Source organism: Bufo bufo, chromosome 4 (assembly GCF_905171765.1).
Source record: "Bufo bufo chromosome 4, aBufBuf1.1, whole genome shotgun sequence".
NCBI classification, from domain to species: Eukaryota; Metazoa; Chordata; class Amphibia; order Anura; family Bufonidae; genus Bufo; species Bufo bufo.
In genome coordinates, this window is record NC_053392.1 from 452,466,329 (window position 1) to 452,492,375 (window position 26,047).

General features: G+C 41.5%; 1 protein-coding gene across 2 annotated transcripts in view; it reads right to left on the bottom strand.

Moving 5' to 3' along the window:
- The window catches only part of NDUFAF7 (NADH:ubiquinone oxidoreductase complex assembly factor 7), a 205,408-nt gene that overhangs the window by 107,737 nt on the left and 71,624 nt on the right, over positions 1-26,047 (bottom strand). For both annotated transcript variants that reach the window (XM_040429431.1, XM_040429430.1), the window contains 4 exons: positions 21,916-22,026; positions 21,106-21,319; positions 15,382-15,440; positions 5,128-5,241 (listed from right to left, as the gene is read on the bottom strand). In XM_040429431.1, coding sequence (XP_040285365.1) covers positions 5,128-5,241; positions 15,382-15,440; positions 21,106-21,319; positions 21,916-22,026 — 498 coding nt within the window. The remainder of the gene's footprint in view (positions 1-5,127; positions 5,242-15,381; positions 15,441-21,105; positions 21,320-21,915; positions 22,027-26,047) is intronic.

A 26,047-nucleotide genomic window follows, 5' to 3' on the forward strand; every position in this document is an offset into this window, starting at 1 on the left:
TTGGTTAATACATTTTTTAAATTAGAAAACTGATCAAAATACTGCCTTGTGAAAGGGCCTTTAAAGCGAACCTTTCACCAGGATTTCACCTAATAAACTATTACCAGTACCTTATAGATTATGCTCATTCTGTTTAAATGCATTCTTGTCCCGCTTTCCTGGGATGTATATTGATGAAAAAAACGACTTATAAAGTCCTTGTCTCCAGCTCCTGCAGTCACGGTGGAAGTCAAGGGGGTAGCCCTTCCCTCACTCCGGGCTGTAACTCCCCTGCCCTAACCCCTCCTCTAACTAGTGTAACTGACACCCGGCTCAGTCACCGGGACCGCGCTTGTACTGGCGGCGCATGCGCCGTTGGTCTCAGTAGCAGCGCGATCCCGTCTATCGCGCGACTGAAGCGCGATCCTGTAAGTGAATTGCGCATGCGCCGTCTGTCCCCGATGCCTCCCTGTCTTCTGTTCTTCAGGCGCGCGCCTGAATAGAAGACAGGGAGGCATCGGGGATGGACGGCGCATGCGCAATTCACTTACAGGATCGCGCTTCAGTCCGCGCGATAGACGGGATCGCGCTGCTACTGAGACCAACGGCGCATGCGCCGCCAGTACAAGCGCGGTCCCGGCGACTAAGCCGGGTGTCAGTTACACTAGTTAGAGGAGGGGTTAGGGCAGGGGAGTTACAGCCCGGAGTGAGGGAAGGGCTACCCCCTTGACTTCCACCGTGACTGCAGGAGATGGAGACAAGGACTTTATAAGTCGTTTTTTTCATCAATATACATCCCAGGAAAGCGGGACAAGAATGCATTTAAACAGAATGAGCATAATCTATAAAGGTACTGGTAATAGTTTATTAGGTGAAATCCTGGTGAAAGGTTCGCTTTAAGGTTCTGTACCAAGATAAAAATGCTAAAATGTATCCACCTTTTTTTTTTTTTTTTTTTTTTTTAACATTAAAGAAACTTTTCTGTCCTGTCAAAAATCATTATACAATATTCTTACAGGAAAGTCAATAACAACAGGACAACAACACACATACAGTTAAGTAAATTTCTGGCAGTACTCCCCCCCCCTTTTTTTATGCAGCACTGTATGGTAAGAATATGGTTGGACTTGATGGACCATCACAGCGGCCTGCCCCTTAACAGTAACATCCACAGTGCATACCCCTTTAACAGCGACCTCCACAGCGCCCTGCCCCTTTAATGCTAGGGCTGCACGGCGACATGTGTCGCGCAACATTTTGTATTAACAATTTTTATAATGATAGGCTATGGTGTCGCACTGTGACATGTGACATACTGTGACATGACAGTCGCAAAAAATCCATCCAAGATAGATTTTTCTACGACTGTCGCGTCGCAGTATGTCACAGTACAACACCATAGACTATCATTATAAAAATTATCGTGCAACATCAATGTCGCGCGACACATGTAGCAGTGTATACGCCCTAATGTCATGAGACTTTTTGACACGCGACATATGTCGTCGTGTAGCCCTAGCCTAAAGCTGACCTACAGCAGTGAAGAAAAATGACTGGGTTGTTATGGCTACCTGGAGTAAAACTGTGTGTATGTGGATACTAAGGGCCTGCGAGCTTTTATTGGCTGATAAGGGACATGTGACCGTGTGTACGGCAGTTAGGATATGAAGAGAAAGACTTGCAGGCTTGTATTGACTAATGCAGGTCATTTTTGGGAATATCTCAGGAACAGTACGTCCAAGAGAGCTGAGACCCGGTCTAAAACTGTCACGGCGGACGGGATCTCAGATACACAGATAAACCAACAAACAAGTTTCTAGGCGAGAAGCTGGGAAAGGTCACCTCCTAGAAAATCTCTGACTTCTCTCCCTACACTGATAAGCCCACATTCAGACCTTGAAGGTAGGAATAATGTGTCCTTGTGCCTGGGCTGAAAATACCCTAGAATCCCTGAGATGGTGAAAGGGGAATAGGGGCAGCCTGCTCCCTCAGAACCTGGAGGGGAAAGACGACACACAAACAGCCTAGACAGCAAACAACAAAAACAGAAACCAAACTTATCTTATCTGAGCTGGAACAGACAATCCTTGCTTCCAAGGCTAGACTGATTTCTATAACCCGCACGGCACCCTGGGAGTGAAAGTAATTTAAGCCAATGACCCCATCCAGAGCACCTGAAGTGAGGCGGGTCTAGCACGACTCCAAAACAAAACAAATGATTAGACACGTGCAGCTAATCTGACAGACCTCCGCACATCGTCTGAGCAGGGCATGACAAAAACCTTCTCGGACACCTGATGCATCTGTTTTCCAAATTTGGTGAAGATCGGTCCAGTCGTTTAGTCGCTCATAAAGAACAGACAGACAGACGTCGGGACAAATAAAAACTCATTGTGTACCGGCATGTTACCTTCACAGTATTCTTTCCCACATAGTAAGTGATATGTGTACCAAGTTTAGTAGAAATTTATCAATGGGTTTTTGAGTTACAGAGCAATATGTGTCTAGCAAAAACAGTTGGAGCATACAAACTCCATGCAGCTGCTGTGTAGAGGCGTATGACCCCCACAAGATATCTTTCCAGGTAGCAAGGGATGTGTACACCAAGTTTCGTTGAAACCGATGGTTGCGTTTTTGAGTGATCACGGAACATACATACATACATACACACACATATACATATGTCCTTCTTTATATATATAGATTATGATCCTATATCATGTCTGGGAGGTAATAATAATTTGATAATTTGAAGGTACAATTAAAGTCAAGTGTTATAAAGAATCCAGTTAACATCTAAGCAACTAAAGGCCATTCTCACATTAGCTAAAGTTAATGTTCATGAGTAAGGATAAGCGAAGCAAGCTTCAGATCCAAGATCTGAAGTCGCTTCATTTTAATGCTCTATGCAGATCTCACTCCATATAGCATTAAAATGTATGAGCTCCGGCGGGGCAAAGTGAATAACTTTGATATTTTATTATGAAACTTAAAACCATTTTCCAAGAGGTATCCAAAGTCAGCTTCGGTACCGATTGGTACCTTGGTACCAAAGCCGCCTTTAGAACCAATTTTTAAAATGGAAGTCAAGTTCAAAAATCATATCCCGAAGTTATTCACGAAGTCTAGCAAAACTTCTGTGAAACTCACTTGTCCTCGCCAGAGCAGATACATTTGAATGATCTCTGTACAGCATTTAAACGAATTCTGAAGCGATGCGACTTCGGATCTTGGATCCGAAGCTCGCTTCGTTCATCCCTATTTATGAGTCTATGATAAGGAAGACACTGAACAAGAACGGTGTGTATGGCAGGGTTTCAAGGAGAAAGCGGCTACTCCCAAAAAATACATTGCAGCCCATCTAAAGTTTCCTAAAATTAACCTGAACAAGTTAGAAGGTTGTTGGAATAATATTTTGTGGACAGATGACACAAAAAATAGAACTGCTATAAAAGTACTATGTTTGGAAAAAGGAAAACAATGCATTCTAAAATAAAAACCACATCCTATCTCTGAAACACAGTGGTGGTTTTATCATGGTTTGGGCCTGCTTTGCTGCATCTAGACCAGGATGGCTTATCATCATTGATGGAAAAATGAAATCCTAATTATACCAGCAAGTTCTGAAGGAAAATGTCAGGACATACAGTATGTCCGTGAGCTAAATCTCAAGAGTATGTGGGTCAAGCATCAAGACTATGATCCTAAGCACACAAGTCATTCTTCCAAAAGAATAACGTTAAAGTTTTGGTATGGCCAAGTCAAAGTCCGGATCTTAGTCCAACAGAAAAGTTGCGGAGGTACTTTAAGCGAGCAATTCATGCAAGGAAACCCACCAACATAACAGAGTTGAAGCTGTTTTGAACGGATAAATGGGTTAAAATTTCTCCAAGGCAATGTGCAGTACTTATTAACAATTACTGGAAACGTTTAGTTGCAGATTAATGCTGCACAAGGGGTCACACCAGATATGGAAAGCAAAGTTTCACATACTCACAGACATGTGATATTGGATTATTTTTAGTGTAATATTTTTTACTCATTTGATTTTGGTTAATCGACTTTTATATAGTTTTAGGTCAAATGTATGCAGATATATAGAAACTTCTGAAGGGTTCACTAGCTTTCCAAAACCAATGTATAATTATTACATAATTACCATGAGTGATTCATTAAAAACAATCCATTATTGTAAGGCCATAAGACTACCAAGAATAATTCCACTTTCCATTCAATGCACGATTGGGGATAGCCAAGATTCAGACTGGATTATTCACATGATCAATAATTCCAAAACTGAAATTCAATCTGGAAGTAATTCACAATAAAATCCAGCATTTCAAATGTAGAATGAAGTGAGATTCTACTGGCACATTTTCTTTGACACAATACAGTTCTCAGGAAAATATCACATTAAAGGGATTCTGTCACCTGGATTTTGCCTATAGAGCTGCGGACATGTGCTGCTAGATCGCTACTAGCACATCCGCAATATACATTCCCCATAGCTCGCAGTGCTTTTATTGTGTCAAAACAATATATATGTAAATGAGGAAAGTAAGGTGCCCAAGGGGCTGTTACTAACGTTTCTGGTGCCAAGCCACGCCCACTGCGAAGGAGCCCAGCACCTCCTGCATCCTCCGAATCTCCTCCTTGCTCCCCGACTTCACAAAGTTAGAGCGCCGTAATCTCGTGTATGTGCGAGTACGCCGCATGTCAGTGCCGGCATAGTGTTCCTTCCCTGTGCTGGCATCAGCCTCAGGGAACGAACTGCGTATGCGCTAGCTGCGAGATTACGGCGCTCTAACTTTGTGACGTCGGGCAGCAAGGTGGAGATTTAGAGGATGCGGGCAGTGCTGGGCTTCTTCACAGTGGGTGTGGCTGGGCACCAGAAACGTTAATAACAGCCCCTTGGGCACCTTATTTGCCTCATTTACACACACACACATATATATATATATATATATATATATATATATATATATAAATAAAATCTGTTTTCTTTGACACAATAAAAGCACTGAGAGCTATGGGGAATGTATATTGCGGACATGCTAGTGGCGATCTAGCAGCGCATGTCCGCAGCTCTATAGGCAAAATCCAGGTGACAGAATCCCTTTAAATTTTTGCATAAAAAGAAAAACAAACCTGAATAAATGTTCTTGCGAGCATTGAAATGCTAGAACCAAGAACAAATCTTAATTTGTTTGGGACCTCTGGATCAATGTCAATTAATATTTCTCGCCATCCATCTGATGTTTTCTATTAAAAATACAAAACTGAAAATTAGGCTGTGAAACTGGTTTAGTCTATTTAAAAGGGTTGTGCCATGAAACACATACACTGATCAAACCAGCACCTGGATCTGAATACTTTTGTAACTGCATGTAATTAAAAATTTTGAATAGCCACCAAAATATCATCAATCATGGTATAACCTATTTAATGCATTAGAAAGGTCTCTAATGTGGTGAAAACTATCTATGGCAACATTTACCATCATCATACGTGCATTTACATTAAGATATAACCTGAAGTTCCAGGGCCATTGAAAACTATACTTGCCACAAACCCATCTATCATACAAGTATGCCATTTTTATCATAGGTGTCCTCCTATGTGGCACAAGTGTCATGGAGAAAAGTTATAGTCCGTGAACAATGGTCAAACAATCGTGTCTGTTGTACATATTATGAATGTACACAATGTGTGACTTGTGATTTATACACAGTAATATAGTATAAATACAAAGCATAAGTATTACAGTGCACATATATAAAGTTTGTGTAATATAAATCACACTTATGTTTTCATCCGTGTACAGGGAGAAGCAGCAGAGGCGGTGCGGGGACCAGAAGCGGGGTTAGGCTACTTTCACACTAGCGTTCGGAGCGGATCCGTCTGATGTTTCATCAGACGGATCCGCTCCTATAATGCAGACGTTTGCATCCGTTCAGAACGGATCCGTCTGCATTATAACTTAGAAAATTTTCTAAGTGTGAAAGTTGTCTGAGCGGATCCGTTCAGACTTTACATTGAAAGTCAATGGGGAACGGATCCGCTTGAAGATTGAGCCATATGGTGTCATCTTCAAGCGGATCCGTCCCCATTGACTTACATTGTAAGTCTGGACGGATCCGCTCGCCTCCGCACGGCCAGGCGGACACCCGAACGCTGCAAGCAGCGTTCAGGTGTCCGCTCAATGAGCGGAGCGGAGGCTGAACGCTGGCAGGCGGATGCATTCTCAGTGGATCCGCCTCCACTGAGAATGCATTGGGGCCAGACGGATGCGTTCGGGGCCGCTCGTGAGCCCCTTCAAACGGTGCGCACGAGCGGACACCCGAACGCTAGTGTGAAAGTAGCCTTAGTATATTACCTATAAGGAGCCCGGCACATAAGGTGGGCAGTTTGAGAACTTGGATAACCCCTTTAAAGGGTTGTCTCACTTCAGGAAATGGCATTTATCATGTAGACCAAGTAAATACAAGGCACTTACCAATGTACTGTTAATATCCATATTGCCTTATTTGTTGGCTTGATTCATTCCATCGCATTATACACTGCTGGCTTCCAGGGGTTACAGCTACCGCTTCAGTGCAGATATGTGGTGGCCAGGATAGGAGCTGCTGTGCATGCATGCCTATGCATACTCCCACGGTCCCGTCAATCAGAGAGGCCGGTGCTTTTTCCTATAGTGTGCAAGCATGGTCACCATTGGTAAATTGCAGTGTGGTCGTAACCCTTGGAAACGAGCAGTGTATAATACGATTGATATATGAATTACACCAGCAAAGGAAGCAAAATGGACAATCATAACACATTAGTATGTGCCTTGTACTAACTTTGTCTACATGAAAAATGCCATTTGGTGAAGTAACACAACAGCTTTAATGTTACAAAAAGAATGATTTTTTTCGACATCCTCAACATTTCCTGTAGAGTATGGGTGTGGCCAACTTCTACAATGTGTTATGCAAGTGAAATATTAACAGGATTTCAGTAAAATAAGCATTTAGGTTTTAAAATAAAGAGGGTCATTTATTAACCAGAAATACGGCTATATTAGTCGTATTTCTGGTGCAGATTGCGCCGCAATCTGTGACTTCTCCCCACGTGTCAGGTCTAAAAAAGTGGGCGTGGCATGTGTGGGGAAGGGGACGGACCAACAGGCCCATCTCATTTACCATTTTGGTTTAGGCGTAGAAAAAAGTCTAAAATGTAGGACAGCAAGGAAGCAGTCTTACATTTAGAAGCGGCCAACCTGGATTCAGGAGGATGAATAGATCTGGCTTTGCTGACAGTGCCACATCTTGCCACTGTTGCTGTCTGCCTTCCTGCCTACCATCATGTTCCATACTACTGCTGTTGCCTACAAACATGTACCATATGGCTGTTGCTGTCACTATCTCCGCAGCTCCTACTCTTTACTGCTAATTCCCTACTGCCAACATAAGTAATGCTACGCATCTGCCACTATTACTACTACCACTTCTACTACTACTCATAGACAGACGATCTACTGCCTTGTACGTTCAATCCTATGCTTCTTCTGCTGCTGTTAATATGGCCACGTGCCTCTAATACCTTACTCTTCTTACATCCAAACTGTAATATTTGTAGGCTTGTTCACAACGAGCCACTTTTTCTTCTGCCAAATAAAACTTGTGTGTGTCGTATGGGCAGGCATTCTGACCCCGTCAAGGCATAATTTTGTTACACTTGGTCCACCAACAAGCCAACTTTTTTTTTTTATCCTACAACTGTGTGTGTTTAACCACCATCTGCCCCCAATAAGGGGGAATTTTTGGAAGCTTTGGAATACAAAAATGCATAATGTGACATAGTGGTGTGCTCTTAAATTCAAAGATGAATTACACTTTTACAATTTTAGACTGAAAAAAAGGAAAGGTGTAGCTTGCAAAACTATGGGAACCCAAGGAGATTTGAGCGCTCAGACCTTAAATAGCCTTTTAGGGTTAAGGCTTGTTCACAATCATATGAAAGGCCATGTGATGCAAATTTCAAAGCTTTATAAATACCAATACTCCTATTATCTTATCCCAAAAAACAGCAGCCAAAGGTTCTTCTAAGCAGCTGCTTGAAAATGGAAATGGTTGAGGGCCACAAAGCAGGGGAATGCTGTAAGAAGTAGGGGTGCACCGAAATTCCGGCAGCCGAAAATATCGGCCGAAAATGCACCTAATCCACTTCGGCCGATATTGTTACATATCGGCCGAAAATATGGAGTGTGGGATTTGTCACCCACCATCTGCGGGCGGGCGGTTTACTTTGTCACTGCATCTTTATTTTACCTTACAATCGTGAGGCTCCAGTAACTAACAACTCTGCAGGCAGAGCGGAGGCCGGCGTAACGTCACTTACTCACGTGACGCGCCTGCTCCGCCTCCTTCATTCATAAAGTGAGCGGAGCAGGTGCGTCACGTGAGTAAGTGACGTTACGCCGCCCTCCACTCTGCCTGCAGAGTTCTTACTGGAGCGTCACGATTGTAAGGTAAAATAAAGATGCAGTGAGTGATGCTGTGAGCAGCAGGGCCGGGGCTGTTATGGGTAGGGGGATCGGTCTATGGCACTGCTATGGGGAGGGGGGATCTGTGCACGGTTATGGGGAAAGGGATCTGTGCACTGTTATGGGGAAAGGGATCTGTGCACTGTTATGCCCATAACAGTGCACATATCCCCTTTCCATAACAGTGCACAGATCCCCCTCTCCATAACAGCGCCACCCACAGATCCCCCTCTCCATAACAGCGCCACCCACAGATCCCCCTCTCCATAACAGCGCCACCCACAGATCCCCCTCTCCATAACAGCGCCACCCACAGATCCCCCTCTCCATAACAGCGCCACCCACAGATCCCCCTCTCCATAACAGCGCCACCCACAGATGAATTTCATTCATGAAAAAGAATTATTAATAAAATCATTAAAAAAAAGTATTTTAAAAGTATTTGGGCAAAAAGGCAGTTTCGGTTTCGGTTTTCGGTCAAGGGCATCCTGAATTTTCGGTTTCGGTTTCGGACCAGAATTTTCATTTCGGTGCACCCCTAGTAAGAAGATATAAAAGAGTTTTCTGGTTGACACTTCCTCAGTTTGAGATTAAGAAGTGGCAATTAATAGGAACAGAGGAGGTCATGAGAAGGTCTGAAAGACTAAGAAACATTTCAGAGACAGCTGACCATAGTATTGCTAGAAAGGCAACTAAGAATTTCTGCTTGACTGCAAAACACTTTCAGGAAGACTTCGCAGACTCTGGAGTTGTGGTATATTGTTCTAATATTCAGCGACACCTGCACAAATATGGTCTTCATGGAAGAGTCTCACCACAACATTCAGTGTCAGAAACTTGCAAAAGAACATCTAAACAAGCCTGATGCCTTTTGGAAACAAGTCCTGTGGATCGATAAGGTTCAAAATAGGGCTGCAGTAAACAATTTTTTCAGTAATAGAGTATTCTACAGATTATTTTTACGATTAATTGAGTAATCTAATAAGAAAACACATCAGACCCCTGCCATCAGTCCCCAACACTCTTCGTTACCCCCTGTGCGATCAGCCCAAGTGCATCAGTTCCCCCCCAGTGCCATCAGCTCAGTTCCCCCCAGTGCCATCAGCTCTACTATCCCCCTGTGCCATTAGCTCTCCCCCACCCCAGTGTCTTCAGCTCTCCCCCACCCCAGTGACATAATCTCCACTCCCACGTGCCTTCAGCTCTCCCCCACCCCAGTGCCTTCAGCTCTCCCCACCCCAGTGACCCCAGTGCCTTCAGCTCTCCCCACCCCAGTGCCTTCAGCTCTCCCCACCCCAGTGCCTTCAGCTCTCCCCACCCCAGTGCCTTCAGCTCTCCCTACTCAGTGCCATCAGCTCTCCCCCACACCAGTGCCCTCAAGATGACATTATACTGCATGGAGCCACAAGGGGACATTATACTGCATGGGGCCACAAGGTGACATTATACTGTATAAGGCGGCTCGGGACAAGGTGACATTATACTATATGGGGAGGATTATACTGCATGGGGTGGCTGAGGCCAAGGAGACATTATATTGCATGGGGTGGGCCAAATAGTGACCTTATACTGCAAGGGGCAACAATCCCCCCCCCCAATACAATATCTATTCAGTGTCTGCATGGCATAAATAGCTGAGGGCTTGCTGAGATTTTTAGTGCACTTAAGGCCACAGGTTGCTTCTTTAACATTAGCTTATTGTATAATGCAAACACAAAGCATCACCTACCTCAGGCAGTAACAGTGACAACCCCATGACAGCAACTAGGGCCCACACAGCACACAGGGTGATGCACTGCAGGGAGTCACCAGCCCAAGAAATGTACAGCAAGCCACACTGACCTGAAACGACACTTACCGGCTGTGCTAAGCCCCGCCCTCAATCTGTTTATGGCCAATCAGCATTTGTCTTACCACTAACCAATCACGGGCCTGTTATCGCTGCTCTCACATGAGGTATATATAGGAGAAGCAGCTGCCTGAGGGATTGTCATATTGGTATGGAGACTGCTGGCTCCTGCAATCGCTTCAATCCCCCTCCGTGGTCACATGACACAAACGAATTCTCAATGCAAAAAATTTGCATCAAGGATTTTTTTTGTGTCGAATTACTCGAGTACTCATTGCAGCCCTACTTCAAACAGAACTCTTGGCCACAATGAGCAAAAGGTATGTTTGGAGAAAAAAGGGCACAGAATTTAGGTTAGGTTGAAAAGAGGATGGTTTCTCCAAATGGATAATGATCCTAAAAACACCTCAAAATCCACCTCAAAATCCAACATAGGCCATCTCAAAAGGTGCAAACCGAAGGTTTTACCATGGCCCTCACATTCACTTGATCTGAACATTATTGAAAGTCTGTGGATAGACCTCAAAAGAGCAGTGCATGCAAGACGGCACAGGAATCTCAGAAAACTGGAAGACTTTTGTAAGAAAAATGGATGAAAACCCTTCAATCAAGAACTGAAAGACTCTTGGCTGGCTACAAAAAGCATTTACAATCTTTGATACTTGCCAAAGGTGCCACTAGGTACTAACCATGCAGACTGCACAAATTTTGCTTCAGGTCCATTTCATTTTTGTTATTTTCGAAAACATAAAAGGTCAAAATAAAAAAATATTTTGTTTATCCGAAGGGAATGTGTCACTTTTAACTTTAGGCCTTTTAATCTTCAACTTGCTTAACTGTTCACAGTAACAGTAATTTTAACCAATGGTGCCCAAACTTTTGCATGCCATTGTACCTGGAGCCAAGGAATACCTGTGAGCTGGCAAATTTTCCATGACAAAAAACAAACCTTAGATTGAACAGCACCAATAATCGTAGAACTATCAGTGGTATAATACCTTTGGCCAAAGGTGTAGTATCTACAGAGGTGATCTGTACAGGACCAAGGAAAGTAAGTAACGGAATGCTCATTTAAACAGAAAACTTCAAATTAAACCCCCAAAAAAAGCAAATCTACAAGAATGATAAGAAATACATATCAGTAATAGGACCTTTTAAGAGTCCTAGTTCCAGACGTCCGTTCTTATAGCCTGTATCTCCAAGTGCATGAAGTCTGTATTTGGGTCCCTGATTTGTTCGTCTGTTTGCCTTTGATTTGCCTATGTTCTGGTTCTGTATCATACCACACCTGTGTCCCGGATGATTTGCACCAGAGTTTCTGATTCCGAGGGACCATCCCAGGAGGTAGCTGTCTGGTCACTGACCCATAGCAAGGGTTTGGCCCAATGTCAAACCGGTTACTTGGCACTGTTGTTCCACAACCATTGTCCATACGCATGACCCCTAACAACGCAATAGTAGCACAACTCCTTGCACCTCTGAATGTTCCTTCTGTCTTGAGGAGACATACTAGTGCTCATTTGAATAGGATCATCTCTGGGAACAGATATCTTGGATGGGATGGACAGCAAATCTGGACTGAAATTTGGAACAAGTGTGGCAGAATATTCTTTCTTGTGTTCTCTTGTGGAGGGTAGCTCACTAACAAAATCTTAAGCAAGTCAAAAAAATACAATATTCCTTGAGAGGTCTACGTCCCCGATGAAGCGAGACAAGCTTGGACTTGGCAAATGCAGCCCTATCAGGTTCGTCATACAGTAAACAAAGAGCAGAAAAAAATTATCTACAGATGACAGCTCAGGAGATTTGGGGGAAAGGAAGAAAGCCCATTCCTGGGCATTCCTTTGCAGAGAAATAATATTCCCAACTTTCTGCTGTTCTGACACTGATGAGTGTGGTCTAGGACAGAAAAATAAATTTTCAACTCTACCTAAAACACACAAATTGCTTCCTATCTCCAGTAAAATTATCTCTCAATTTAACTTGGAGTTCAAGGAGCTGTGAGGGAGCAGTCGCAAGAGGTGAAGAGTCAATAGTCTCCTGGTGATGGCCATTTTCGTAAAATCCTAGACCAGCTGAGCAAAACTTTGCATCTGGTCCACCAAAGCCTCCTTTGGATCCAAGTGATAAAAGGAAACACCACAGTTACATTTTTGGTATGGCATGTGATGATGTCATATCAGGTAAGGAACTGTGCAGACCTGACCTTTACCTACACCACCGTCCTTAACTAGTTGGACAATCTTCTCTAAACAGCAGCCTTAAAATAGAGGAAGGTCCCTAACCCAAGTGCACAGGACCTACTTAGGGGAGACAAAAAGCAGAAGTCAGACAGAGAATACCAAAGGAAGAAAAAAACAGAGCAATATACCTAGCGGGGTCAAAACTAGGAGGTAACATCAGAAACAGAATCAGCAGAGGTGAAGTCACTAACAGCCAGCAGGTCAGATGTCTAGGAATCCACATGAAACACAAGCTAAGCATGTAAGGCAGGAAAACGAAATCACACGTAACTATGGCCAACAGTTGCCGGTTTAATTACCCTGCCTTCAAGAAGCACATGATGCCGATACGGATTGGTCCAGGGTCCTTGCTCCCTGATAGGCTGACCAGCTCCACAGTTAGCAGGGCTGATCACTGCCAAAGTGATAGAGCGACACCGGCAGCACAGATATAGCGAGGCTGGACTTGTTGTCTACACATGACATTTTGTAATTTTTTCATGCTGCTGTCAATCAGGGCAGCAATGGTAATGGTAATAACTAATCACATTTTGCTCTCCTGCAATCCTGTAGAGAAAGCAAGAGACGTGCACTTCAAATAGTGAAAAACCACTATAATAGGATAAGTCACACACACAAGGGTTTTACAGTACTCACAAAATGAAAAGTGTGAAAAACATTGTTGGACACATGTTGATGGTATCTGCGTGAGCTGTATTCTATAACTTTTTAGTGCTTGTCTTTTTGTGAGCATGCTGACTCTTCTATTTTGGAAATGCTATTTTAGTGGATATGCCATGAAGTGTCCCAGATGGGAACATCCTTTTTAAAACCCCAATGATCAGCCCAAACCATCCTCGGTCAGACAGAAAAGGACAATACTGTTTTGTACGATTGGTGTTTGGTGTGTGTGTGGCTCGGGTTGGGGATTGCTTAGGTTACAGTTCAGCTAGACTGACAATCTTGGTCTTGTTTTTTAAAGATGACAATCTAAACTTTGGAACTGGGATCACTGTGCTAGCTGCTATACAGTCCAAAATACAGCCATTCTAAACAGGTGCCAGTGAAAGGTGCATGCATGTATTGCCCATCTTATGGCATCTAACACTGCAATTCTGGATACAGCTTTAAAACAAGATCCAGGTGGCTGTAATACATCACCACTTAAGTGACCATTCCCCGGCCTGAACAATGCGCTGCAGCATTTCCTCTTTTATTCCCTGTAGAAATGTATGAATAAATTCACAACATAACAACAAATTGGGACAGTGTCCCTTCACATTACCCCTATCCAATCCCTTCTGACAGTGTAAGACTTTATAGGGACACACCTCTATGAGCTATGTATAAGTCAGTGTATTTACGAAAACAAACATGCCAGGAGAACGGACAATTCTCCTTATCAATATAAACCCATAAAATCATTTCACCAGAATGATTCCAGCCCGATTGAGCCTTCATCTGGGCCTCACATCACACATGCACTACATCCATGTTAATCAGGTATCCAATCATGAGCATGATTAGAGCCAAGATTCAAGGCTTCTGAGTAGGGCTGAAACGATTATTCAAATGAATTGAGTAACTCAACCCAAAAAATCCTCAATGCAAATTTTTTGCATAGAGGATTTGTTTGTAATATGTGACCGCGGGGCGCAAGTGAAGGAAGTGCTTACTATTACTCACCGATTCGTGGTCTCCCGTCAGGACCCAGTGCATCGTGTGAAGAAGAGGATGGAAGAGCTGTGGAGAGTGGGTGGTGCCCCTAGCAGCTGGGCACTTATGCCTAGGAGGGGGAGTGGGGGAACTGATGGCATGGGGGAGTTCATGGCACTTGGGGGAGCTGAAGCCATGGGGGAGTTGATGGCTCTGCGGGGATCTGAAGGCATGGGGGAGTTCATGACAATGGGTAGAGCTGACGGCACTGGGGGAGCGGACTAATGGCATGGGAGGCTGGCTGTTTTTTCTTATTAGAGTACTCGATTAATCGCTTGATTACTAAAATAATCGATAGCTGCAGTTCCACGACAAGAGATGTAAGTGTGCATAAGGCCCCATTCACACAAACGTAGGCATCTGTGCTCGTATCGCAAACAGTGGGTCCACAATACACAGGCACTAGCCATGTGCACTCTGTTCTGTGGATGCAGAGCCACTGATTTGAATGGGTCCACGATCCGCAACATACTGCAAAAGATCGGACATGTTCTATCTTTTGCGGAGCGGAGGCGCAGATCGGAAGCCCACGGAAACACTGAGAAGTGCTTCCGTCTGCTTCCACACCACAAAACATAGGACATGTCTTTTGCCGTATTATGTGGATTGCGGATTGATTCAAGTCAGTGGGTCTGCACTGACATACAGTGCACTTCTCAGCATGGGGACCCTACGGTCATGTGAATGAGCCCTAATGGTGTTTGGATCACATGATGAACTACATTGCTCTAGAGACAGAAGAGCAAGGATAAATAGCGTGTATGATAGACACAAGACAAAACGCATGCCATGGCTGGAAACATCCTGGTGAGTCTATAGTATGTGTTGTTACTGTTTAACGTACTGTAGAACTTTAAATAGTTGCCCTGGACAATATGCACCAGTATTAACTCTTTGGAACTACTATATGATGAAACAAGGTCAGTTTAACAAATAGACTTTTTGCGAAAAATAAGGCACATTGTGCATTCTCTGTTTCATTACTAAAAAATTCAATAGCTCATAAATGTTTCAATTTAGTTAACAAAGGTAATTAGGTAATTATTTTAGTCAGGTTCAAAAAGGGTTAAAAAAAAAAACAACAGTACCTGTAATTTATGTATTGGTAATGCATCAAAAAATTCATGTGCTATGAAGAATGTATACCCTAAAAGGAAAAATAAATATCAATATTTATATATAAAATACTAATCATAAAACATTACATTTCATTCTCAGCTAACCCCTTGAGCCCCGGAAATTTTTTTGTTTTTGTGTTTTCATTTTCCACTCCCTGCCTTCCTGGAGCCATACATTTTTTATTTTTCCATTCACACAGCCATATAATGGACAAGTGCAGGACAAGTTGTACTTTCTAAAGGCATAATTTATTGTTGCATACAAATGTAGTGGGAAGATGGAAAACGATTTCAAATGGGCTGGAATTGGGAAAAAAATGAGATTCCACCACAGTTTTACAGGTTTTGTTTTATAAGGCATTCCCTATGCTATAAAACTGACATATTACCTTAATTCTCTGGGTCAGTTTGATTGCAACGAAGCTACATTTATATAGTTTCTCTTGTGTTTTAATACTGAAAAAAAAAAAATTGGGACAGAAATACATTTTCTAAACCCCAGAACTCTTTTCTAGTTATGTCTACAGAGCTCTGTAGTGGTTCATTTTTTGCGGGGTGATCTGTAGTTTTTGTTGATACCATTTTGGCATATGTATGACTTTTAGATAACTTTCTATTCAATTTTTTTGGGGGGGGGAGGTGAAGAAATAAAAAAAATGGCCATTTTGATAATTGTTTTTCATTATGCGTTCGCTTTATGGAATAAATATTTTTACATTTTAACAGTACGGGAGTTTAAAGATGTGGCGATGCCTATGGTGCCCCTAGAGGGGCTAGAATATGGGATCTTCAGATTGCTTTTATCTTACATTACGGTTTATTAGCATTGCATTGTAAACTCCATTTGCTGTTATGCTATGAAGCCCTGACACCTGCAGGTCTCCATAGGAACTACACCTACGATATGCTGGGTTTCTTCAGAGAGACTCAGAGCATCAGAGTGAAGGAACGGCATACACAGATTATCATGCAGGGGAGCTGTTTCACACCTAGAAGCGCACTTCTGGGTTTTCAGTGCTCAGATGCCGTGGTCACATTTGACCAAGTCATCTGAGGGGTTAAATTTCTGTGATGAGCATTATCGTTCGCAGACATTAGCCCTGAGTCTCTGATGTTTAAATCAGCAAAAACCCAGCAGCTATGGCATCTGCTTCACTAAAGTGTGGGTGTCTTATTTAACCCCTTCTATCCTGGAGTTTTTTTTTACTTTGCATTTTCTTTTTTTTTTTTTGCTCCCCGCTTTCCCAGAGACATAACTTTTTTATTTTTCAGTTCACATAGTTGTATGAGGGCTTATTTTTTGCAGGACAAGTTGTATTTTCCAACGCAACCATTTAATACTGCATAAAATGTATTGGGAAAAATATTCCAAAGTTGGTGGAATTGGAAAAAAAAAATTAAATTTTGCCACAGTTTTACTGGGTATTTTTTACAGCGTTCATTATGCGGTAAAACTGACTTGTGATTTTCATTCTCCAGGTCAGTACGAATCTGGCGATATCACATATGTATACTTTTCCTTGCGTTTTGATGCTGAAACAAAAAATACAAAAAACTTGAAAAAATAAATTTGTCATTTTCTGACTCCTATCCTAAAACTTTTTTGTAGTCTTGTGTGCTGAGCTGTATAAGAGCTCATTTCTTGTGGGCCGATCTGTACTTTTCATTTTCATTCTGGGGTGTGTACAACTTTTTGATCACTTTTTATTAAAAAAATTTGTGGGAAGAGAAGCTACCAAAAAATGGCCAATAGCCATTTTGACAATTTTTTTCAATTTTGCCCTTTTCCGTATGGGATTGATACTTTTATGTTTTGATAGTACGGGTGTTTTTGCATGTGGCGATACTCATGATGTGCATTTTTCTATTCTTATTTTGGGGAAAGGGGGTGATTTGAACTTTTATATTTTTTATTTATTTGTAAAAAAACGTATCTAGACTTACCGGTAATTCTGTTTCCTTGGTGAATCCACCGTGACAGCTACGGATGAGATTGACCCCTTAACCTATGTAGGGGCAGGAGTACACAGAGATAGAGAGTTTAAAGTGTGAAACAACTGAAAATATGTCATATTCTAGGTTCTTCAAAGTAGCCACCTTTTGCTTGGATTACTGCTTTGCACACTCTTGGCATTCTCTTGATGAGCTTCAAGAGGTAGTCCCCTGAAATGGTCTTCCAACAGTCTTGAAGGAGTTCGCAGAGATGCTTAGCACTTGTTGGCCCTTTTGCCTTCACTCTGCGGTCCAGCTCACCCCAAACCATCTCGATTGGTTTCAGGTCTGGTGACTGTGGAGGCCAGGTCATCTGGCGCAGCACCCCATCACTCTAATTCATGGTCAAATAGCCCTTACTTTCAAAGTTTTCCCAATTTTTCGGCTGACTAACTGAACTTAATTTCTTAAAGTAATGATGGCCACTTGTTTTTCTTTACTTAGCTGCTTTTTTCTTGCCATAATACAAATTCTAACAGTCTATTCAGTAGGACTACTAGGCTGTGTATCCATCTGACTTCTCCTCAACGCAACTGATGGTCCCAACCCCATTTATAAGGCAAGAAATCCCACTTATTAAACCTGACAGGGCACACCTGTGAAGTGAAAACCATTTCAGGGGACTACCTCTTGAAGCTCATCAAGAGAATGCCAAGAGTGTGCAAAGCAGTAATCAAAGCAAAAGGTGGCTACTTTGAAGAACCTAGAATATGACATATTTTCAGTTGTTTCACACTTGTTTGTTATGTATATAATTCCACATGTGTTAATTCATAGTTTTGATGCCTTCAGTGTGAATCTACAATTTTCATAGTCATGAAAATAAAGAAAACTCTTTGAATGAGAAGGTGTGTCCAAACTTTTGGTCTGTACTGTATATATATATATATATATATATATATATATATATGTGGTATCGCACAGGGAACGCCATAGAGACAAAACTTGTAAAACTGTGGAGGAATTGTGTTTTTTTCTCCAATTCCATCCCATTTGGCATTTTTTCACGTTTCCAACTAAACTGTATGCCATATTTAATGAGGTCATTAGAAAATACAACTTGTACAGTTTGTTTTCGCAAATCTAACTACCAGCAATGGCCATCAGAACATTGGCTCTTTATTGAATGTCCAGGAAAAGTGCTTTTAATCCTATGAAAAATGGTTTCAAAATGTCCAGCGGGTGGGCTTTGCTTTTGAAACTTCCTAAGCTCACTACCCTTCCCGCTCTGTGTTCTCCTCCCTTAAGCTTCCACAGCTTTTTCCTGTTCTCAGGGAGATGCAGACAGCACACTGCAGTTAAGTGCTGTATCAGCATGTTAGTGGAAAATAAACCTTAGGAGTTTAGGGGAGGAGCAGACTGCATGAAAGGGCGGTGAGCTTGGGCACTTTCAAAAGCAAAGATCATCCCGCTGGGCACTTGGGAACTGTTTTTCATAGGATTAAAAGTGCTTTTCCTGGATAAAGAGCCAAATGACATAAAGGTAGGTTTGGCATGCTTGTACAACGTTTAGATGGCCATTGATGGTAGATTTGTGAAAACTCCCTGACTGGATTTTTTGCAGATTTTCTACAAATTTCCTTATGCATTGTAAAAGGTGAAATCAGAGGTGGATCTGTACTGCTTGATAAATTAGAGACATAGGGGAGATTTATCAAACTGGTGTAAAGTAGAACTGGCTTAGTTGCCCCTATGGAAAATGAAAGGTAAAATCTGATTGGTTGCTATGGGCAACTAAGCCAGTTCTACTTTACGCCAATAACGATGCTATAGAAGCAGAAAACAAAAAATAGGCCACCAAAATCCAAACTGCACTCTAATCTTTTGAAGTATTGCGGTGGACCCAGCTAGTAGGTAAATTACACAAATAGCGTCCATTTTCATGGTAAAAACATACGTCATTGGCTTTAGAAATGGTTTTAGAAATGTTTTGTCTTGAAACCTTTTGTAACTGAATTTTTTTTATAAGAAAGGTAAAATAAAATAAAAATGATCACAAAAGAAAGGTGCCCTGTGCAAAATAATATCAAATACATGTAGGTCGGCTCAGAAATAAATAGATATTTGCCAGAAAGGCCCATTGCTAAAACAGAAAAATTGGCCTGGTAAAGAATGGGGGTAAGGAAGACTGTTTTCTGTTTTGGCCGTTACTGAACTTTTTACTGATCACCGTTAGAGATTTTTTTCATTTTTAGATCGTCATCTTTCAAGAGCTATAGTTTTTTTACTTTTCTGTCTATGTAGCCGTATGAGGGCTTGTTTGCAGGACAAGTCGTTTTTAATAGTGCCACAGTACACATAACTTACTTATTAACTATTATTAACTATTTCTGGGAGGGGGATAGAATAACACAGCAGTACTGCCACTGAGCTTTTACATTATAAATTTTGAGGCGTTCATATTTCAGCATAAATAATATAACTTTAGTCTCAGGGTCAGTACAATTACAGTGATACTAAACACATGTAGATTTGTTTTTTAGGTTTTACCACTTTTCTACACAATAAAAACCCTTTATTTTTTTTTTTAAAGAAGAAAATGTTTTTTGCATTGTCGCATCCCAAGACCCATAACTTTTAGATTTGTATTTCTATGGAGCTTTGTGGGGGCTTGATTTTTGTGGGAGGTCTTGTAGTTTTCATTGGTATCATTTTGCTATTTATCAATTTGGTCATTTTGTTTTTTTATGGCGTTCACTGTACGAGATAAATTACATGATAACTGCATAGTGTAGGTTGTTACAGAAGCGGTGATACCAAATATGTGGAGATTTTAGTTTTGCGATTTTTTTCCATTGAAAGCATTGTTTCAATGGATATTTCAATAGCAAATTTTTTTTATATATATATATATATATATATATATATATATTTTTTTTTTTAACCTTTTTTAACCATTTAACTACCTAGCTGAGCTCGAGCTTTGGGAAAAGTACTTAACTGTGGAATGGGGAGGGCTACTTTAACTGCTGAAATCTCCTGAATAGTAGAAGCTAGAAGCATGGAATTGGTTTTGTTTGAATGCTGGCAATCCAGGCTTTCATATAAAATTAAATGACAGCAGGAGGAAAGGAAAAATAGTAAAACAAATATATAGATATATGGCAATATCATAATTGTACTGACGTACATAATGTTATGTTATTTTTACCACAGTGAATGCCATAAATAAATTCCACAAAATAATGTAAAAATTGCTGTTTTTTTAATCTTTCCTCCTAAAAATAAAATAAAAGTTATTTAATACACTACATATACCTCAAAATGGTTCCTAAAAAACAACAACTAATCTCGCTAAATAAAAAAATAAATTTGAAGAAAAAATTAAACAGTTAGGACTGCTAGAAAACAAAAGGGGACAATATTATTGGTTCTTAAGGCTAAAATGAATTATGTCACTAAGGGGTTAAAAATGGAAGTGTCCCCTGAGGTGTGCGCCAACAAGATTTACTGCAAACAAACATTAAAAATCTACAATAAAAAAAGTTAAACTTGCCAAGGATACCATTTAGATGAGGTGTATAGTTAAAAAATTGCTTTAATTCGTCTACGCGTTCCAGGTGAATCACCCCCTTCATCAGGACAGTAAAACAAATTTAAAACATGCAGCCCAGCCTAAATCCCCTTCAGGACCGCCATAAAAAGGGGTGAATGTACAGCATATAATCTTAACACTTTGTAATTAAGCACAGTGAAATTTACCTGCTGGCACATCTTGTACATCATGGTACCAGGAAATTTCAAGTCCTGATTTTGTTATGCCTTTCTTATAGGCTGAAGTATCTTCATCATATATTGTTTCAATATTTTTTCCTGTTAGCTTAATTGTTTGAATTTCACTTAGTTTAGGGCTCACTTCTACTAAGTGTATAGAAATATCACATGAATTTAGTAGATGCTGAAACTGGCTGAAGACCTGTAGAAAAATAAAAATTTTTTTAGCAACTGTATAGAAAATGGTAAATCCAAGGATTTAGCAGATATCACATCAAATGTAAGAAGGATTGTAATAGTTGAATCATATAGTTTTTGCCAAGGAACATAGTAAAGTAGTAAAAACAACACAATGCCCAGTGCACCTTTCAGGTATCATGATACATTAATAACTGGGGATTTCTTCTTCTTTTAATGGAATTTGTAAAAATAAAACAAGCAATGCTCACCTCATTAATTCCCCTCTGCTGCTGTTCTGACACATTCTGGAATCCCCATGGGTCTCTACTTTCTAGTGTCTCTTAACCACGCAGAAAAAGTTTGCTCGCCCAAACACTGAGCATTTCCTGCATGTTGAGATACAGGCAGGCAACAGTGAGAGACCCAGTAAGTGTTGATCCAGCAGTGCAAGGAAGGTGGGGGATCTAAGGTGGGGAATTGCAAAGTGAGTATTGCTTGTTTTTTTCTTTACACATGTCCACCCAGAATTTTTCATCTGCTGGACAACCACTTTCATAAATCCATTAACTGAGGCACAATTGTAAATTTACTACATCTAAAATACACGTGTACACTTACTCTCAAAATGTCATCCATTAGACTACCTTTTCCAGGACCTAGTTCCACTAACTTGAGAGATTTTGATTTTCCACCAGACATCCATTCACTAATGCACCAAATTCCAATTAGCTATGTAAAACAAATAAAGAAGTTAATTTTAGAATACAGAAATAATAAACAATGCCATTAGGATAGATTCTTCAAGTAAGGCCATTATTTTTCTAATTCCCCAATATATTGGGCAAATTTTCAATAATCATTCTGGCATTTCATTTCATCTTAAATAGTGCATGTCTCCATGAAGAAGTTATATAGCAATCCTCTTTGAGTATATGTTATTAGCTTTTTATTCTGGATTTATTGTACACTACCTAGAGAGGTGCTTTTGGCTTACACCACGGTCTGCCCTGTTGAGACTAAACAGGTGAGGTATTCTTTGGAATTCAATTTTGAATTAAATACATGCATCTCTAGTATCCAAAAATAACATTGTATTTTTTTTTTTTACTGGGTGGGACATCTCATGTTCCAGGGAGTTTTGAATTTCTAAAAAATGTATTGATGATTTTAAAGTCATATCATGGGATGTTAAAGTAATAAACATTTTTGCCCTATAAGCCGCACTCCCCCACCCCCCTCAAAAGTGGGGAAAAAATAGCAGTGCGTCTTATGGGTTGAATGCTGCGGCCGCCGGGTGTATAGGCTGAGAGGGAGGAGGGGCTGGGGGCCGGCATCTGGTTCTATAATGGCAGCGGGGCCCGGTGCAGTCACTGTATTCTACTACACCGTGCCCAGCTCACAGTAGTATAATCATATCTAACCTGTAGGAATTGTTAAACTATTCAAATCATCTGAAATGCAGCGCTTGCAGTACTTACTACTAACTTCGTAGCAGTCAGGAGGCTGTCAGCGTAAATCACTACGTCACGTGCCTGCTCCGCCCACTTTATGAATAAAGCAGGCGGCGCAGGTGCGTGATGTAGTGAGTCATGCTGCCAGCGCTCGCCCGGCCTCCTGGCTGCTATGAAGTTAGTATTCAGTAGTAAATGCGCTAGATTTCAGATGATTTGAATAGTTTAACAATACCTACAAGTTAGATATGATTATACTACAGTGAGCGTGGCCCAGTGTAGTAGAATACAGTGACTGCACCGGGCCCCGCTGCCATTACAGAAACAGATGCCGGCCCCCATTCACTACACAGGGACACTGTTATGGGGGATCTGTGGATGACACATTAGATAAGATGCTATATATGTGTCATCCACAGATCCCCCCCATAGCAGTGTCATCCACAGACCACCATTAGTTCAAAACCCACCAAAAGCACACCTTTTGGCAAAACATTTTTTTTTTTCTCATTTTCCTCCTCAAAAACCTAGGTGCGTCTTATGGGCCGGTGCGTCTAAAAGGGCGAAAAATACGGTAAGTTATACTTTAAGGACATAATCCAATTTTTCAAATTAACAGGATTTATTTTATGTGATATAACGATTCTGAGATTCTTTAGTGACACTTTGTACTTTATGTTAGTGTTGAATTTCGGTCAATAGATTTTGTTTTTATTTAGAATAATAAAATAACAAAATTTGCACTTTTAAAATTCTGAATTTCTATCCTTTGAAGACAGACAGTCATACCTCCTAAAAACTTTAATTAATATTAACTATGTGTCCAGTTTATGTTGGCCTCATTTCTCAAACATGAATTAACGCAAAATGGAGGTGAAATTATATTTTTTTTTTTTGCGGGTTTTTAATTTTCATCCCCTTTACTGGAACATGGCAGATGATAAAAGAGAAATGAAAGGGGCGTGGTCTGGCTGCCGAGGCGCGCGGATGTAGTGTGCTTCAGCTCCGGAGATAGCACTACAAACCAGCGACTTACATACCGACTAACTTCGCGGTGAACCACCCAAAAGTGGAGGAACCAGCCACGGAACCTTACCTGAGCATGACGGGATGAAAAAAACAAATAATGAAGCACCCGCAACTGACGAAGTTTTACTTCACGAGAGAAGCGGGAAGTTCTCAAGATGGCGCCGGGGACAGTAATGCCGTGACACGTGAGCGTGCGGAAGGCCCGCATTCGGCTACTGGCTCAGACTCTAAAAAAGGGTCGGAGATACGAGCTTCCCCGAGAAAGGTGCCAGATGAGGACAATTTAGATGTCGGGCAGGAGGAAGCTAGCGACGAGACAGCCTCATTCCAAGATACCGGGAGAGAAGTGTCAGTGGGACCCGTAGACCCTCCACATACTCCGACAGGTACCCGATCATCCGAAGAAGTTGTTGCTAATGCAGGTACTCTGGGAGCACAAGGGGGCCCACCGGACACAGGAGAAGCAGAGATTCTAGCGCTGCCAGTTAATAATATGGCCCTGACGGACACTGTTATGAGGGACATGCTTTTAATCCAGAGGCGCTCTCTTTTACATGATATGCGCTCTTTAGTAGCTCCATTGCGAAGGGAGGTGGAGGACATTGGGGACAGAACAGAACATCTTGAGCGCAAATTTGGAGAGTTTGCGGGCTCTCATAATGATCTCATTGACGCCCATTATGCCTTAGAAGCAGAAGTTGAGGCAATCAAAAACAAGATGGCGGATTTGGAAGACCGCAGCAGGCGTAACAACATCAAGCTGCGAGGTATTCTAGAGGCTGTTGCGGCCAAAGATATCCCCTCTTATGTGAAGGCGTTGATAAAAAGTGCTTTGCCTCATTGCAGTGACAGAGATCTAGAAATTGATCGGGCACACAGAGTCCCTTTGCCCCAGGCATCTAGAGGAAAATATCCCAAGAGATGTTCTCGCCACGGTTCATTTCTACTCCACTAAGGAGCAACTAATGTCCTTTGCCAGACAAAATGGCGGGCTGCCCGCTCCCTACCACAAAGTATCAATATATGCGGACTTGTCAGCTGCTACACTTAGGCTCCGAAGGACCCTGCTCCCTATTACATCTGCCTTGCAATCCGCTAAGATACAATACAGATGGGGGTTCCCGGTACGCCTTATGATACACCATTTGGGGGACATGCACATAATAAAATCCGTAGATGAAGGTAGAAAAGTGCTACAAAGCTGGGACATTCTAATTGAATTGCCGAAGGAGCATCGACGGGCCCCTCCTGACAAAATTCAAAAGGATTGGGACGTTGCCCGCTGAGCGGAAAAAGATGGTTCACCGGGAGTCACCAAGGCTTTATTGCCTACATGATAGGTTTGAGTGTCTATCGATATGACGTATTTTACATTTAGTCTGAGACTACTGGTTGCCTACTCTTGACGTGCGCATTTTTTGTTTTGTGATATTTTTTTGTAAAAATGAACTTTTATTATTCCTATATTTAATAAATGGTGAAAACTTATAACTAACCTACTTAAATTAATTTAAAACTCTCTGCAGTGGACCGTTGGTGTGCTTAGTTAGGTGTATTTTCTTTAGTAACAGCCGTTTGGCAGTAGCAACTGTTGCTTTAATTAGCTAGCTATTTATTTTTGCTGTCTACTTAAGTAGATACTAAGTGTCTGCTAATATTGTAGCAGTTGCTTGCTATATTGCCTGCAGGCTATACAGTGTTAATACATTTTAGCACTGTATTGTGGTATTCTAACTTTTATTGGTAGTGATGCATTTGCTGCGCTGGCTGCCTGCTACCTGTCTGCTTTCATTTATTCGTTCAATTTTTAATCTGATGGCGGCGCAGTCACTCGCTATGCTACCTTTTTATGGCGGCACAGTCACTTGCTTTGCTACCTACTCGCTACTCGGTAGCTTGCACACTCTATCTTGGTCCACTGTAGCCTAAAATCTTAAACGCTGCCCCCCGACATGTTTCGCCATGTACATGGCGTCCTCAGGGGATCGGGCAGTCTGTGCAGAGAATGACGTTGCTGGATGTATTTATAACCTCCTATTAGTATGACGCGATAGTCTTTTAGCGAATAGCTTTACTCCATATTGGGTTTGTCCCTATTGTTTATTTCTTGATAGGCTATTCATTTCGCTTAGTCCTGACGTCAATATTCACGCGATCTTGCTCTGATCTCGCGCATGTCTTCATACTTAGAACTTTTTGACTGGTTCCGATCTGTGGACTGATCTGCAAATACTGAGAGCAGTACAATCTTATTTCTTTATTGATTTGAA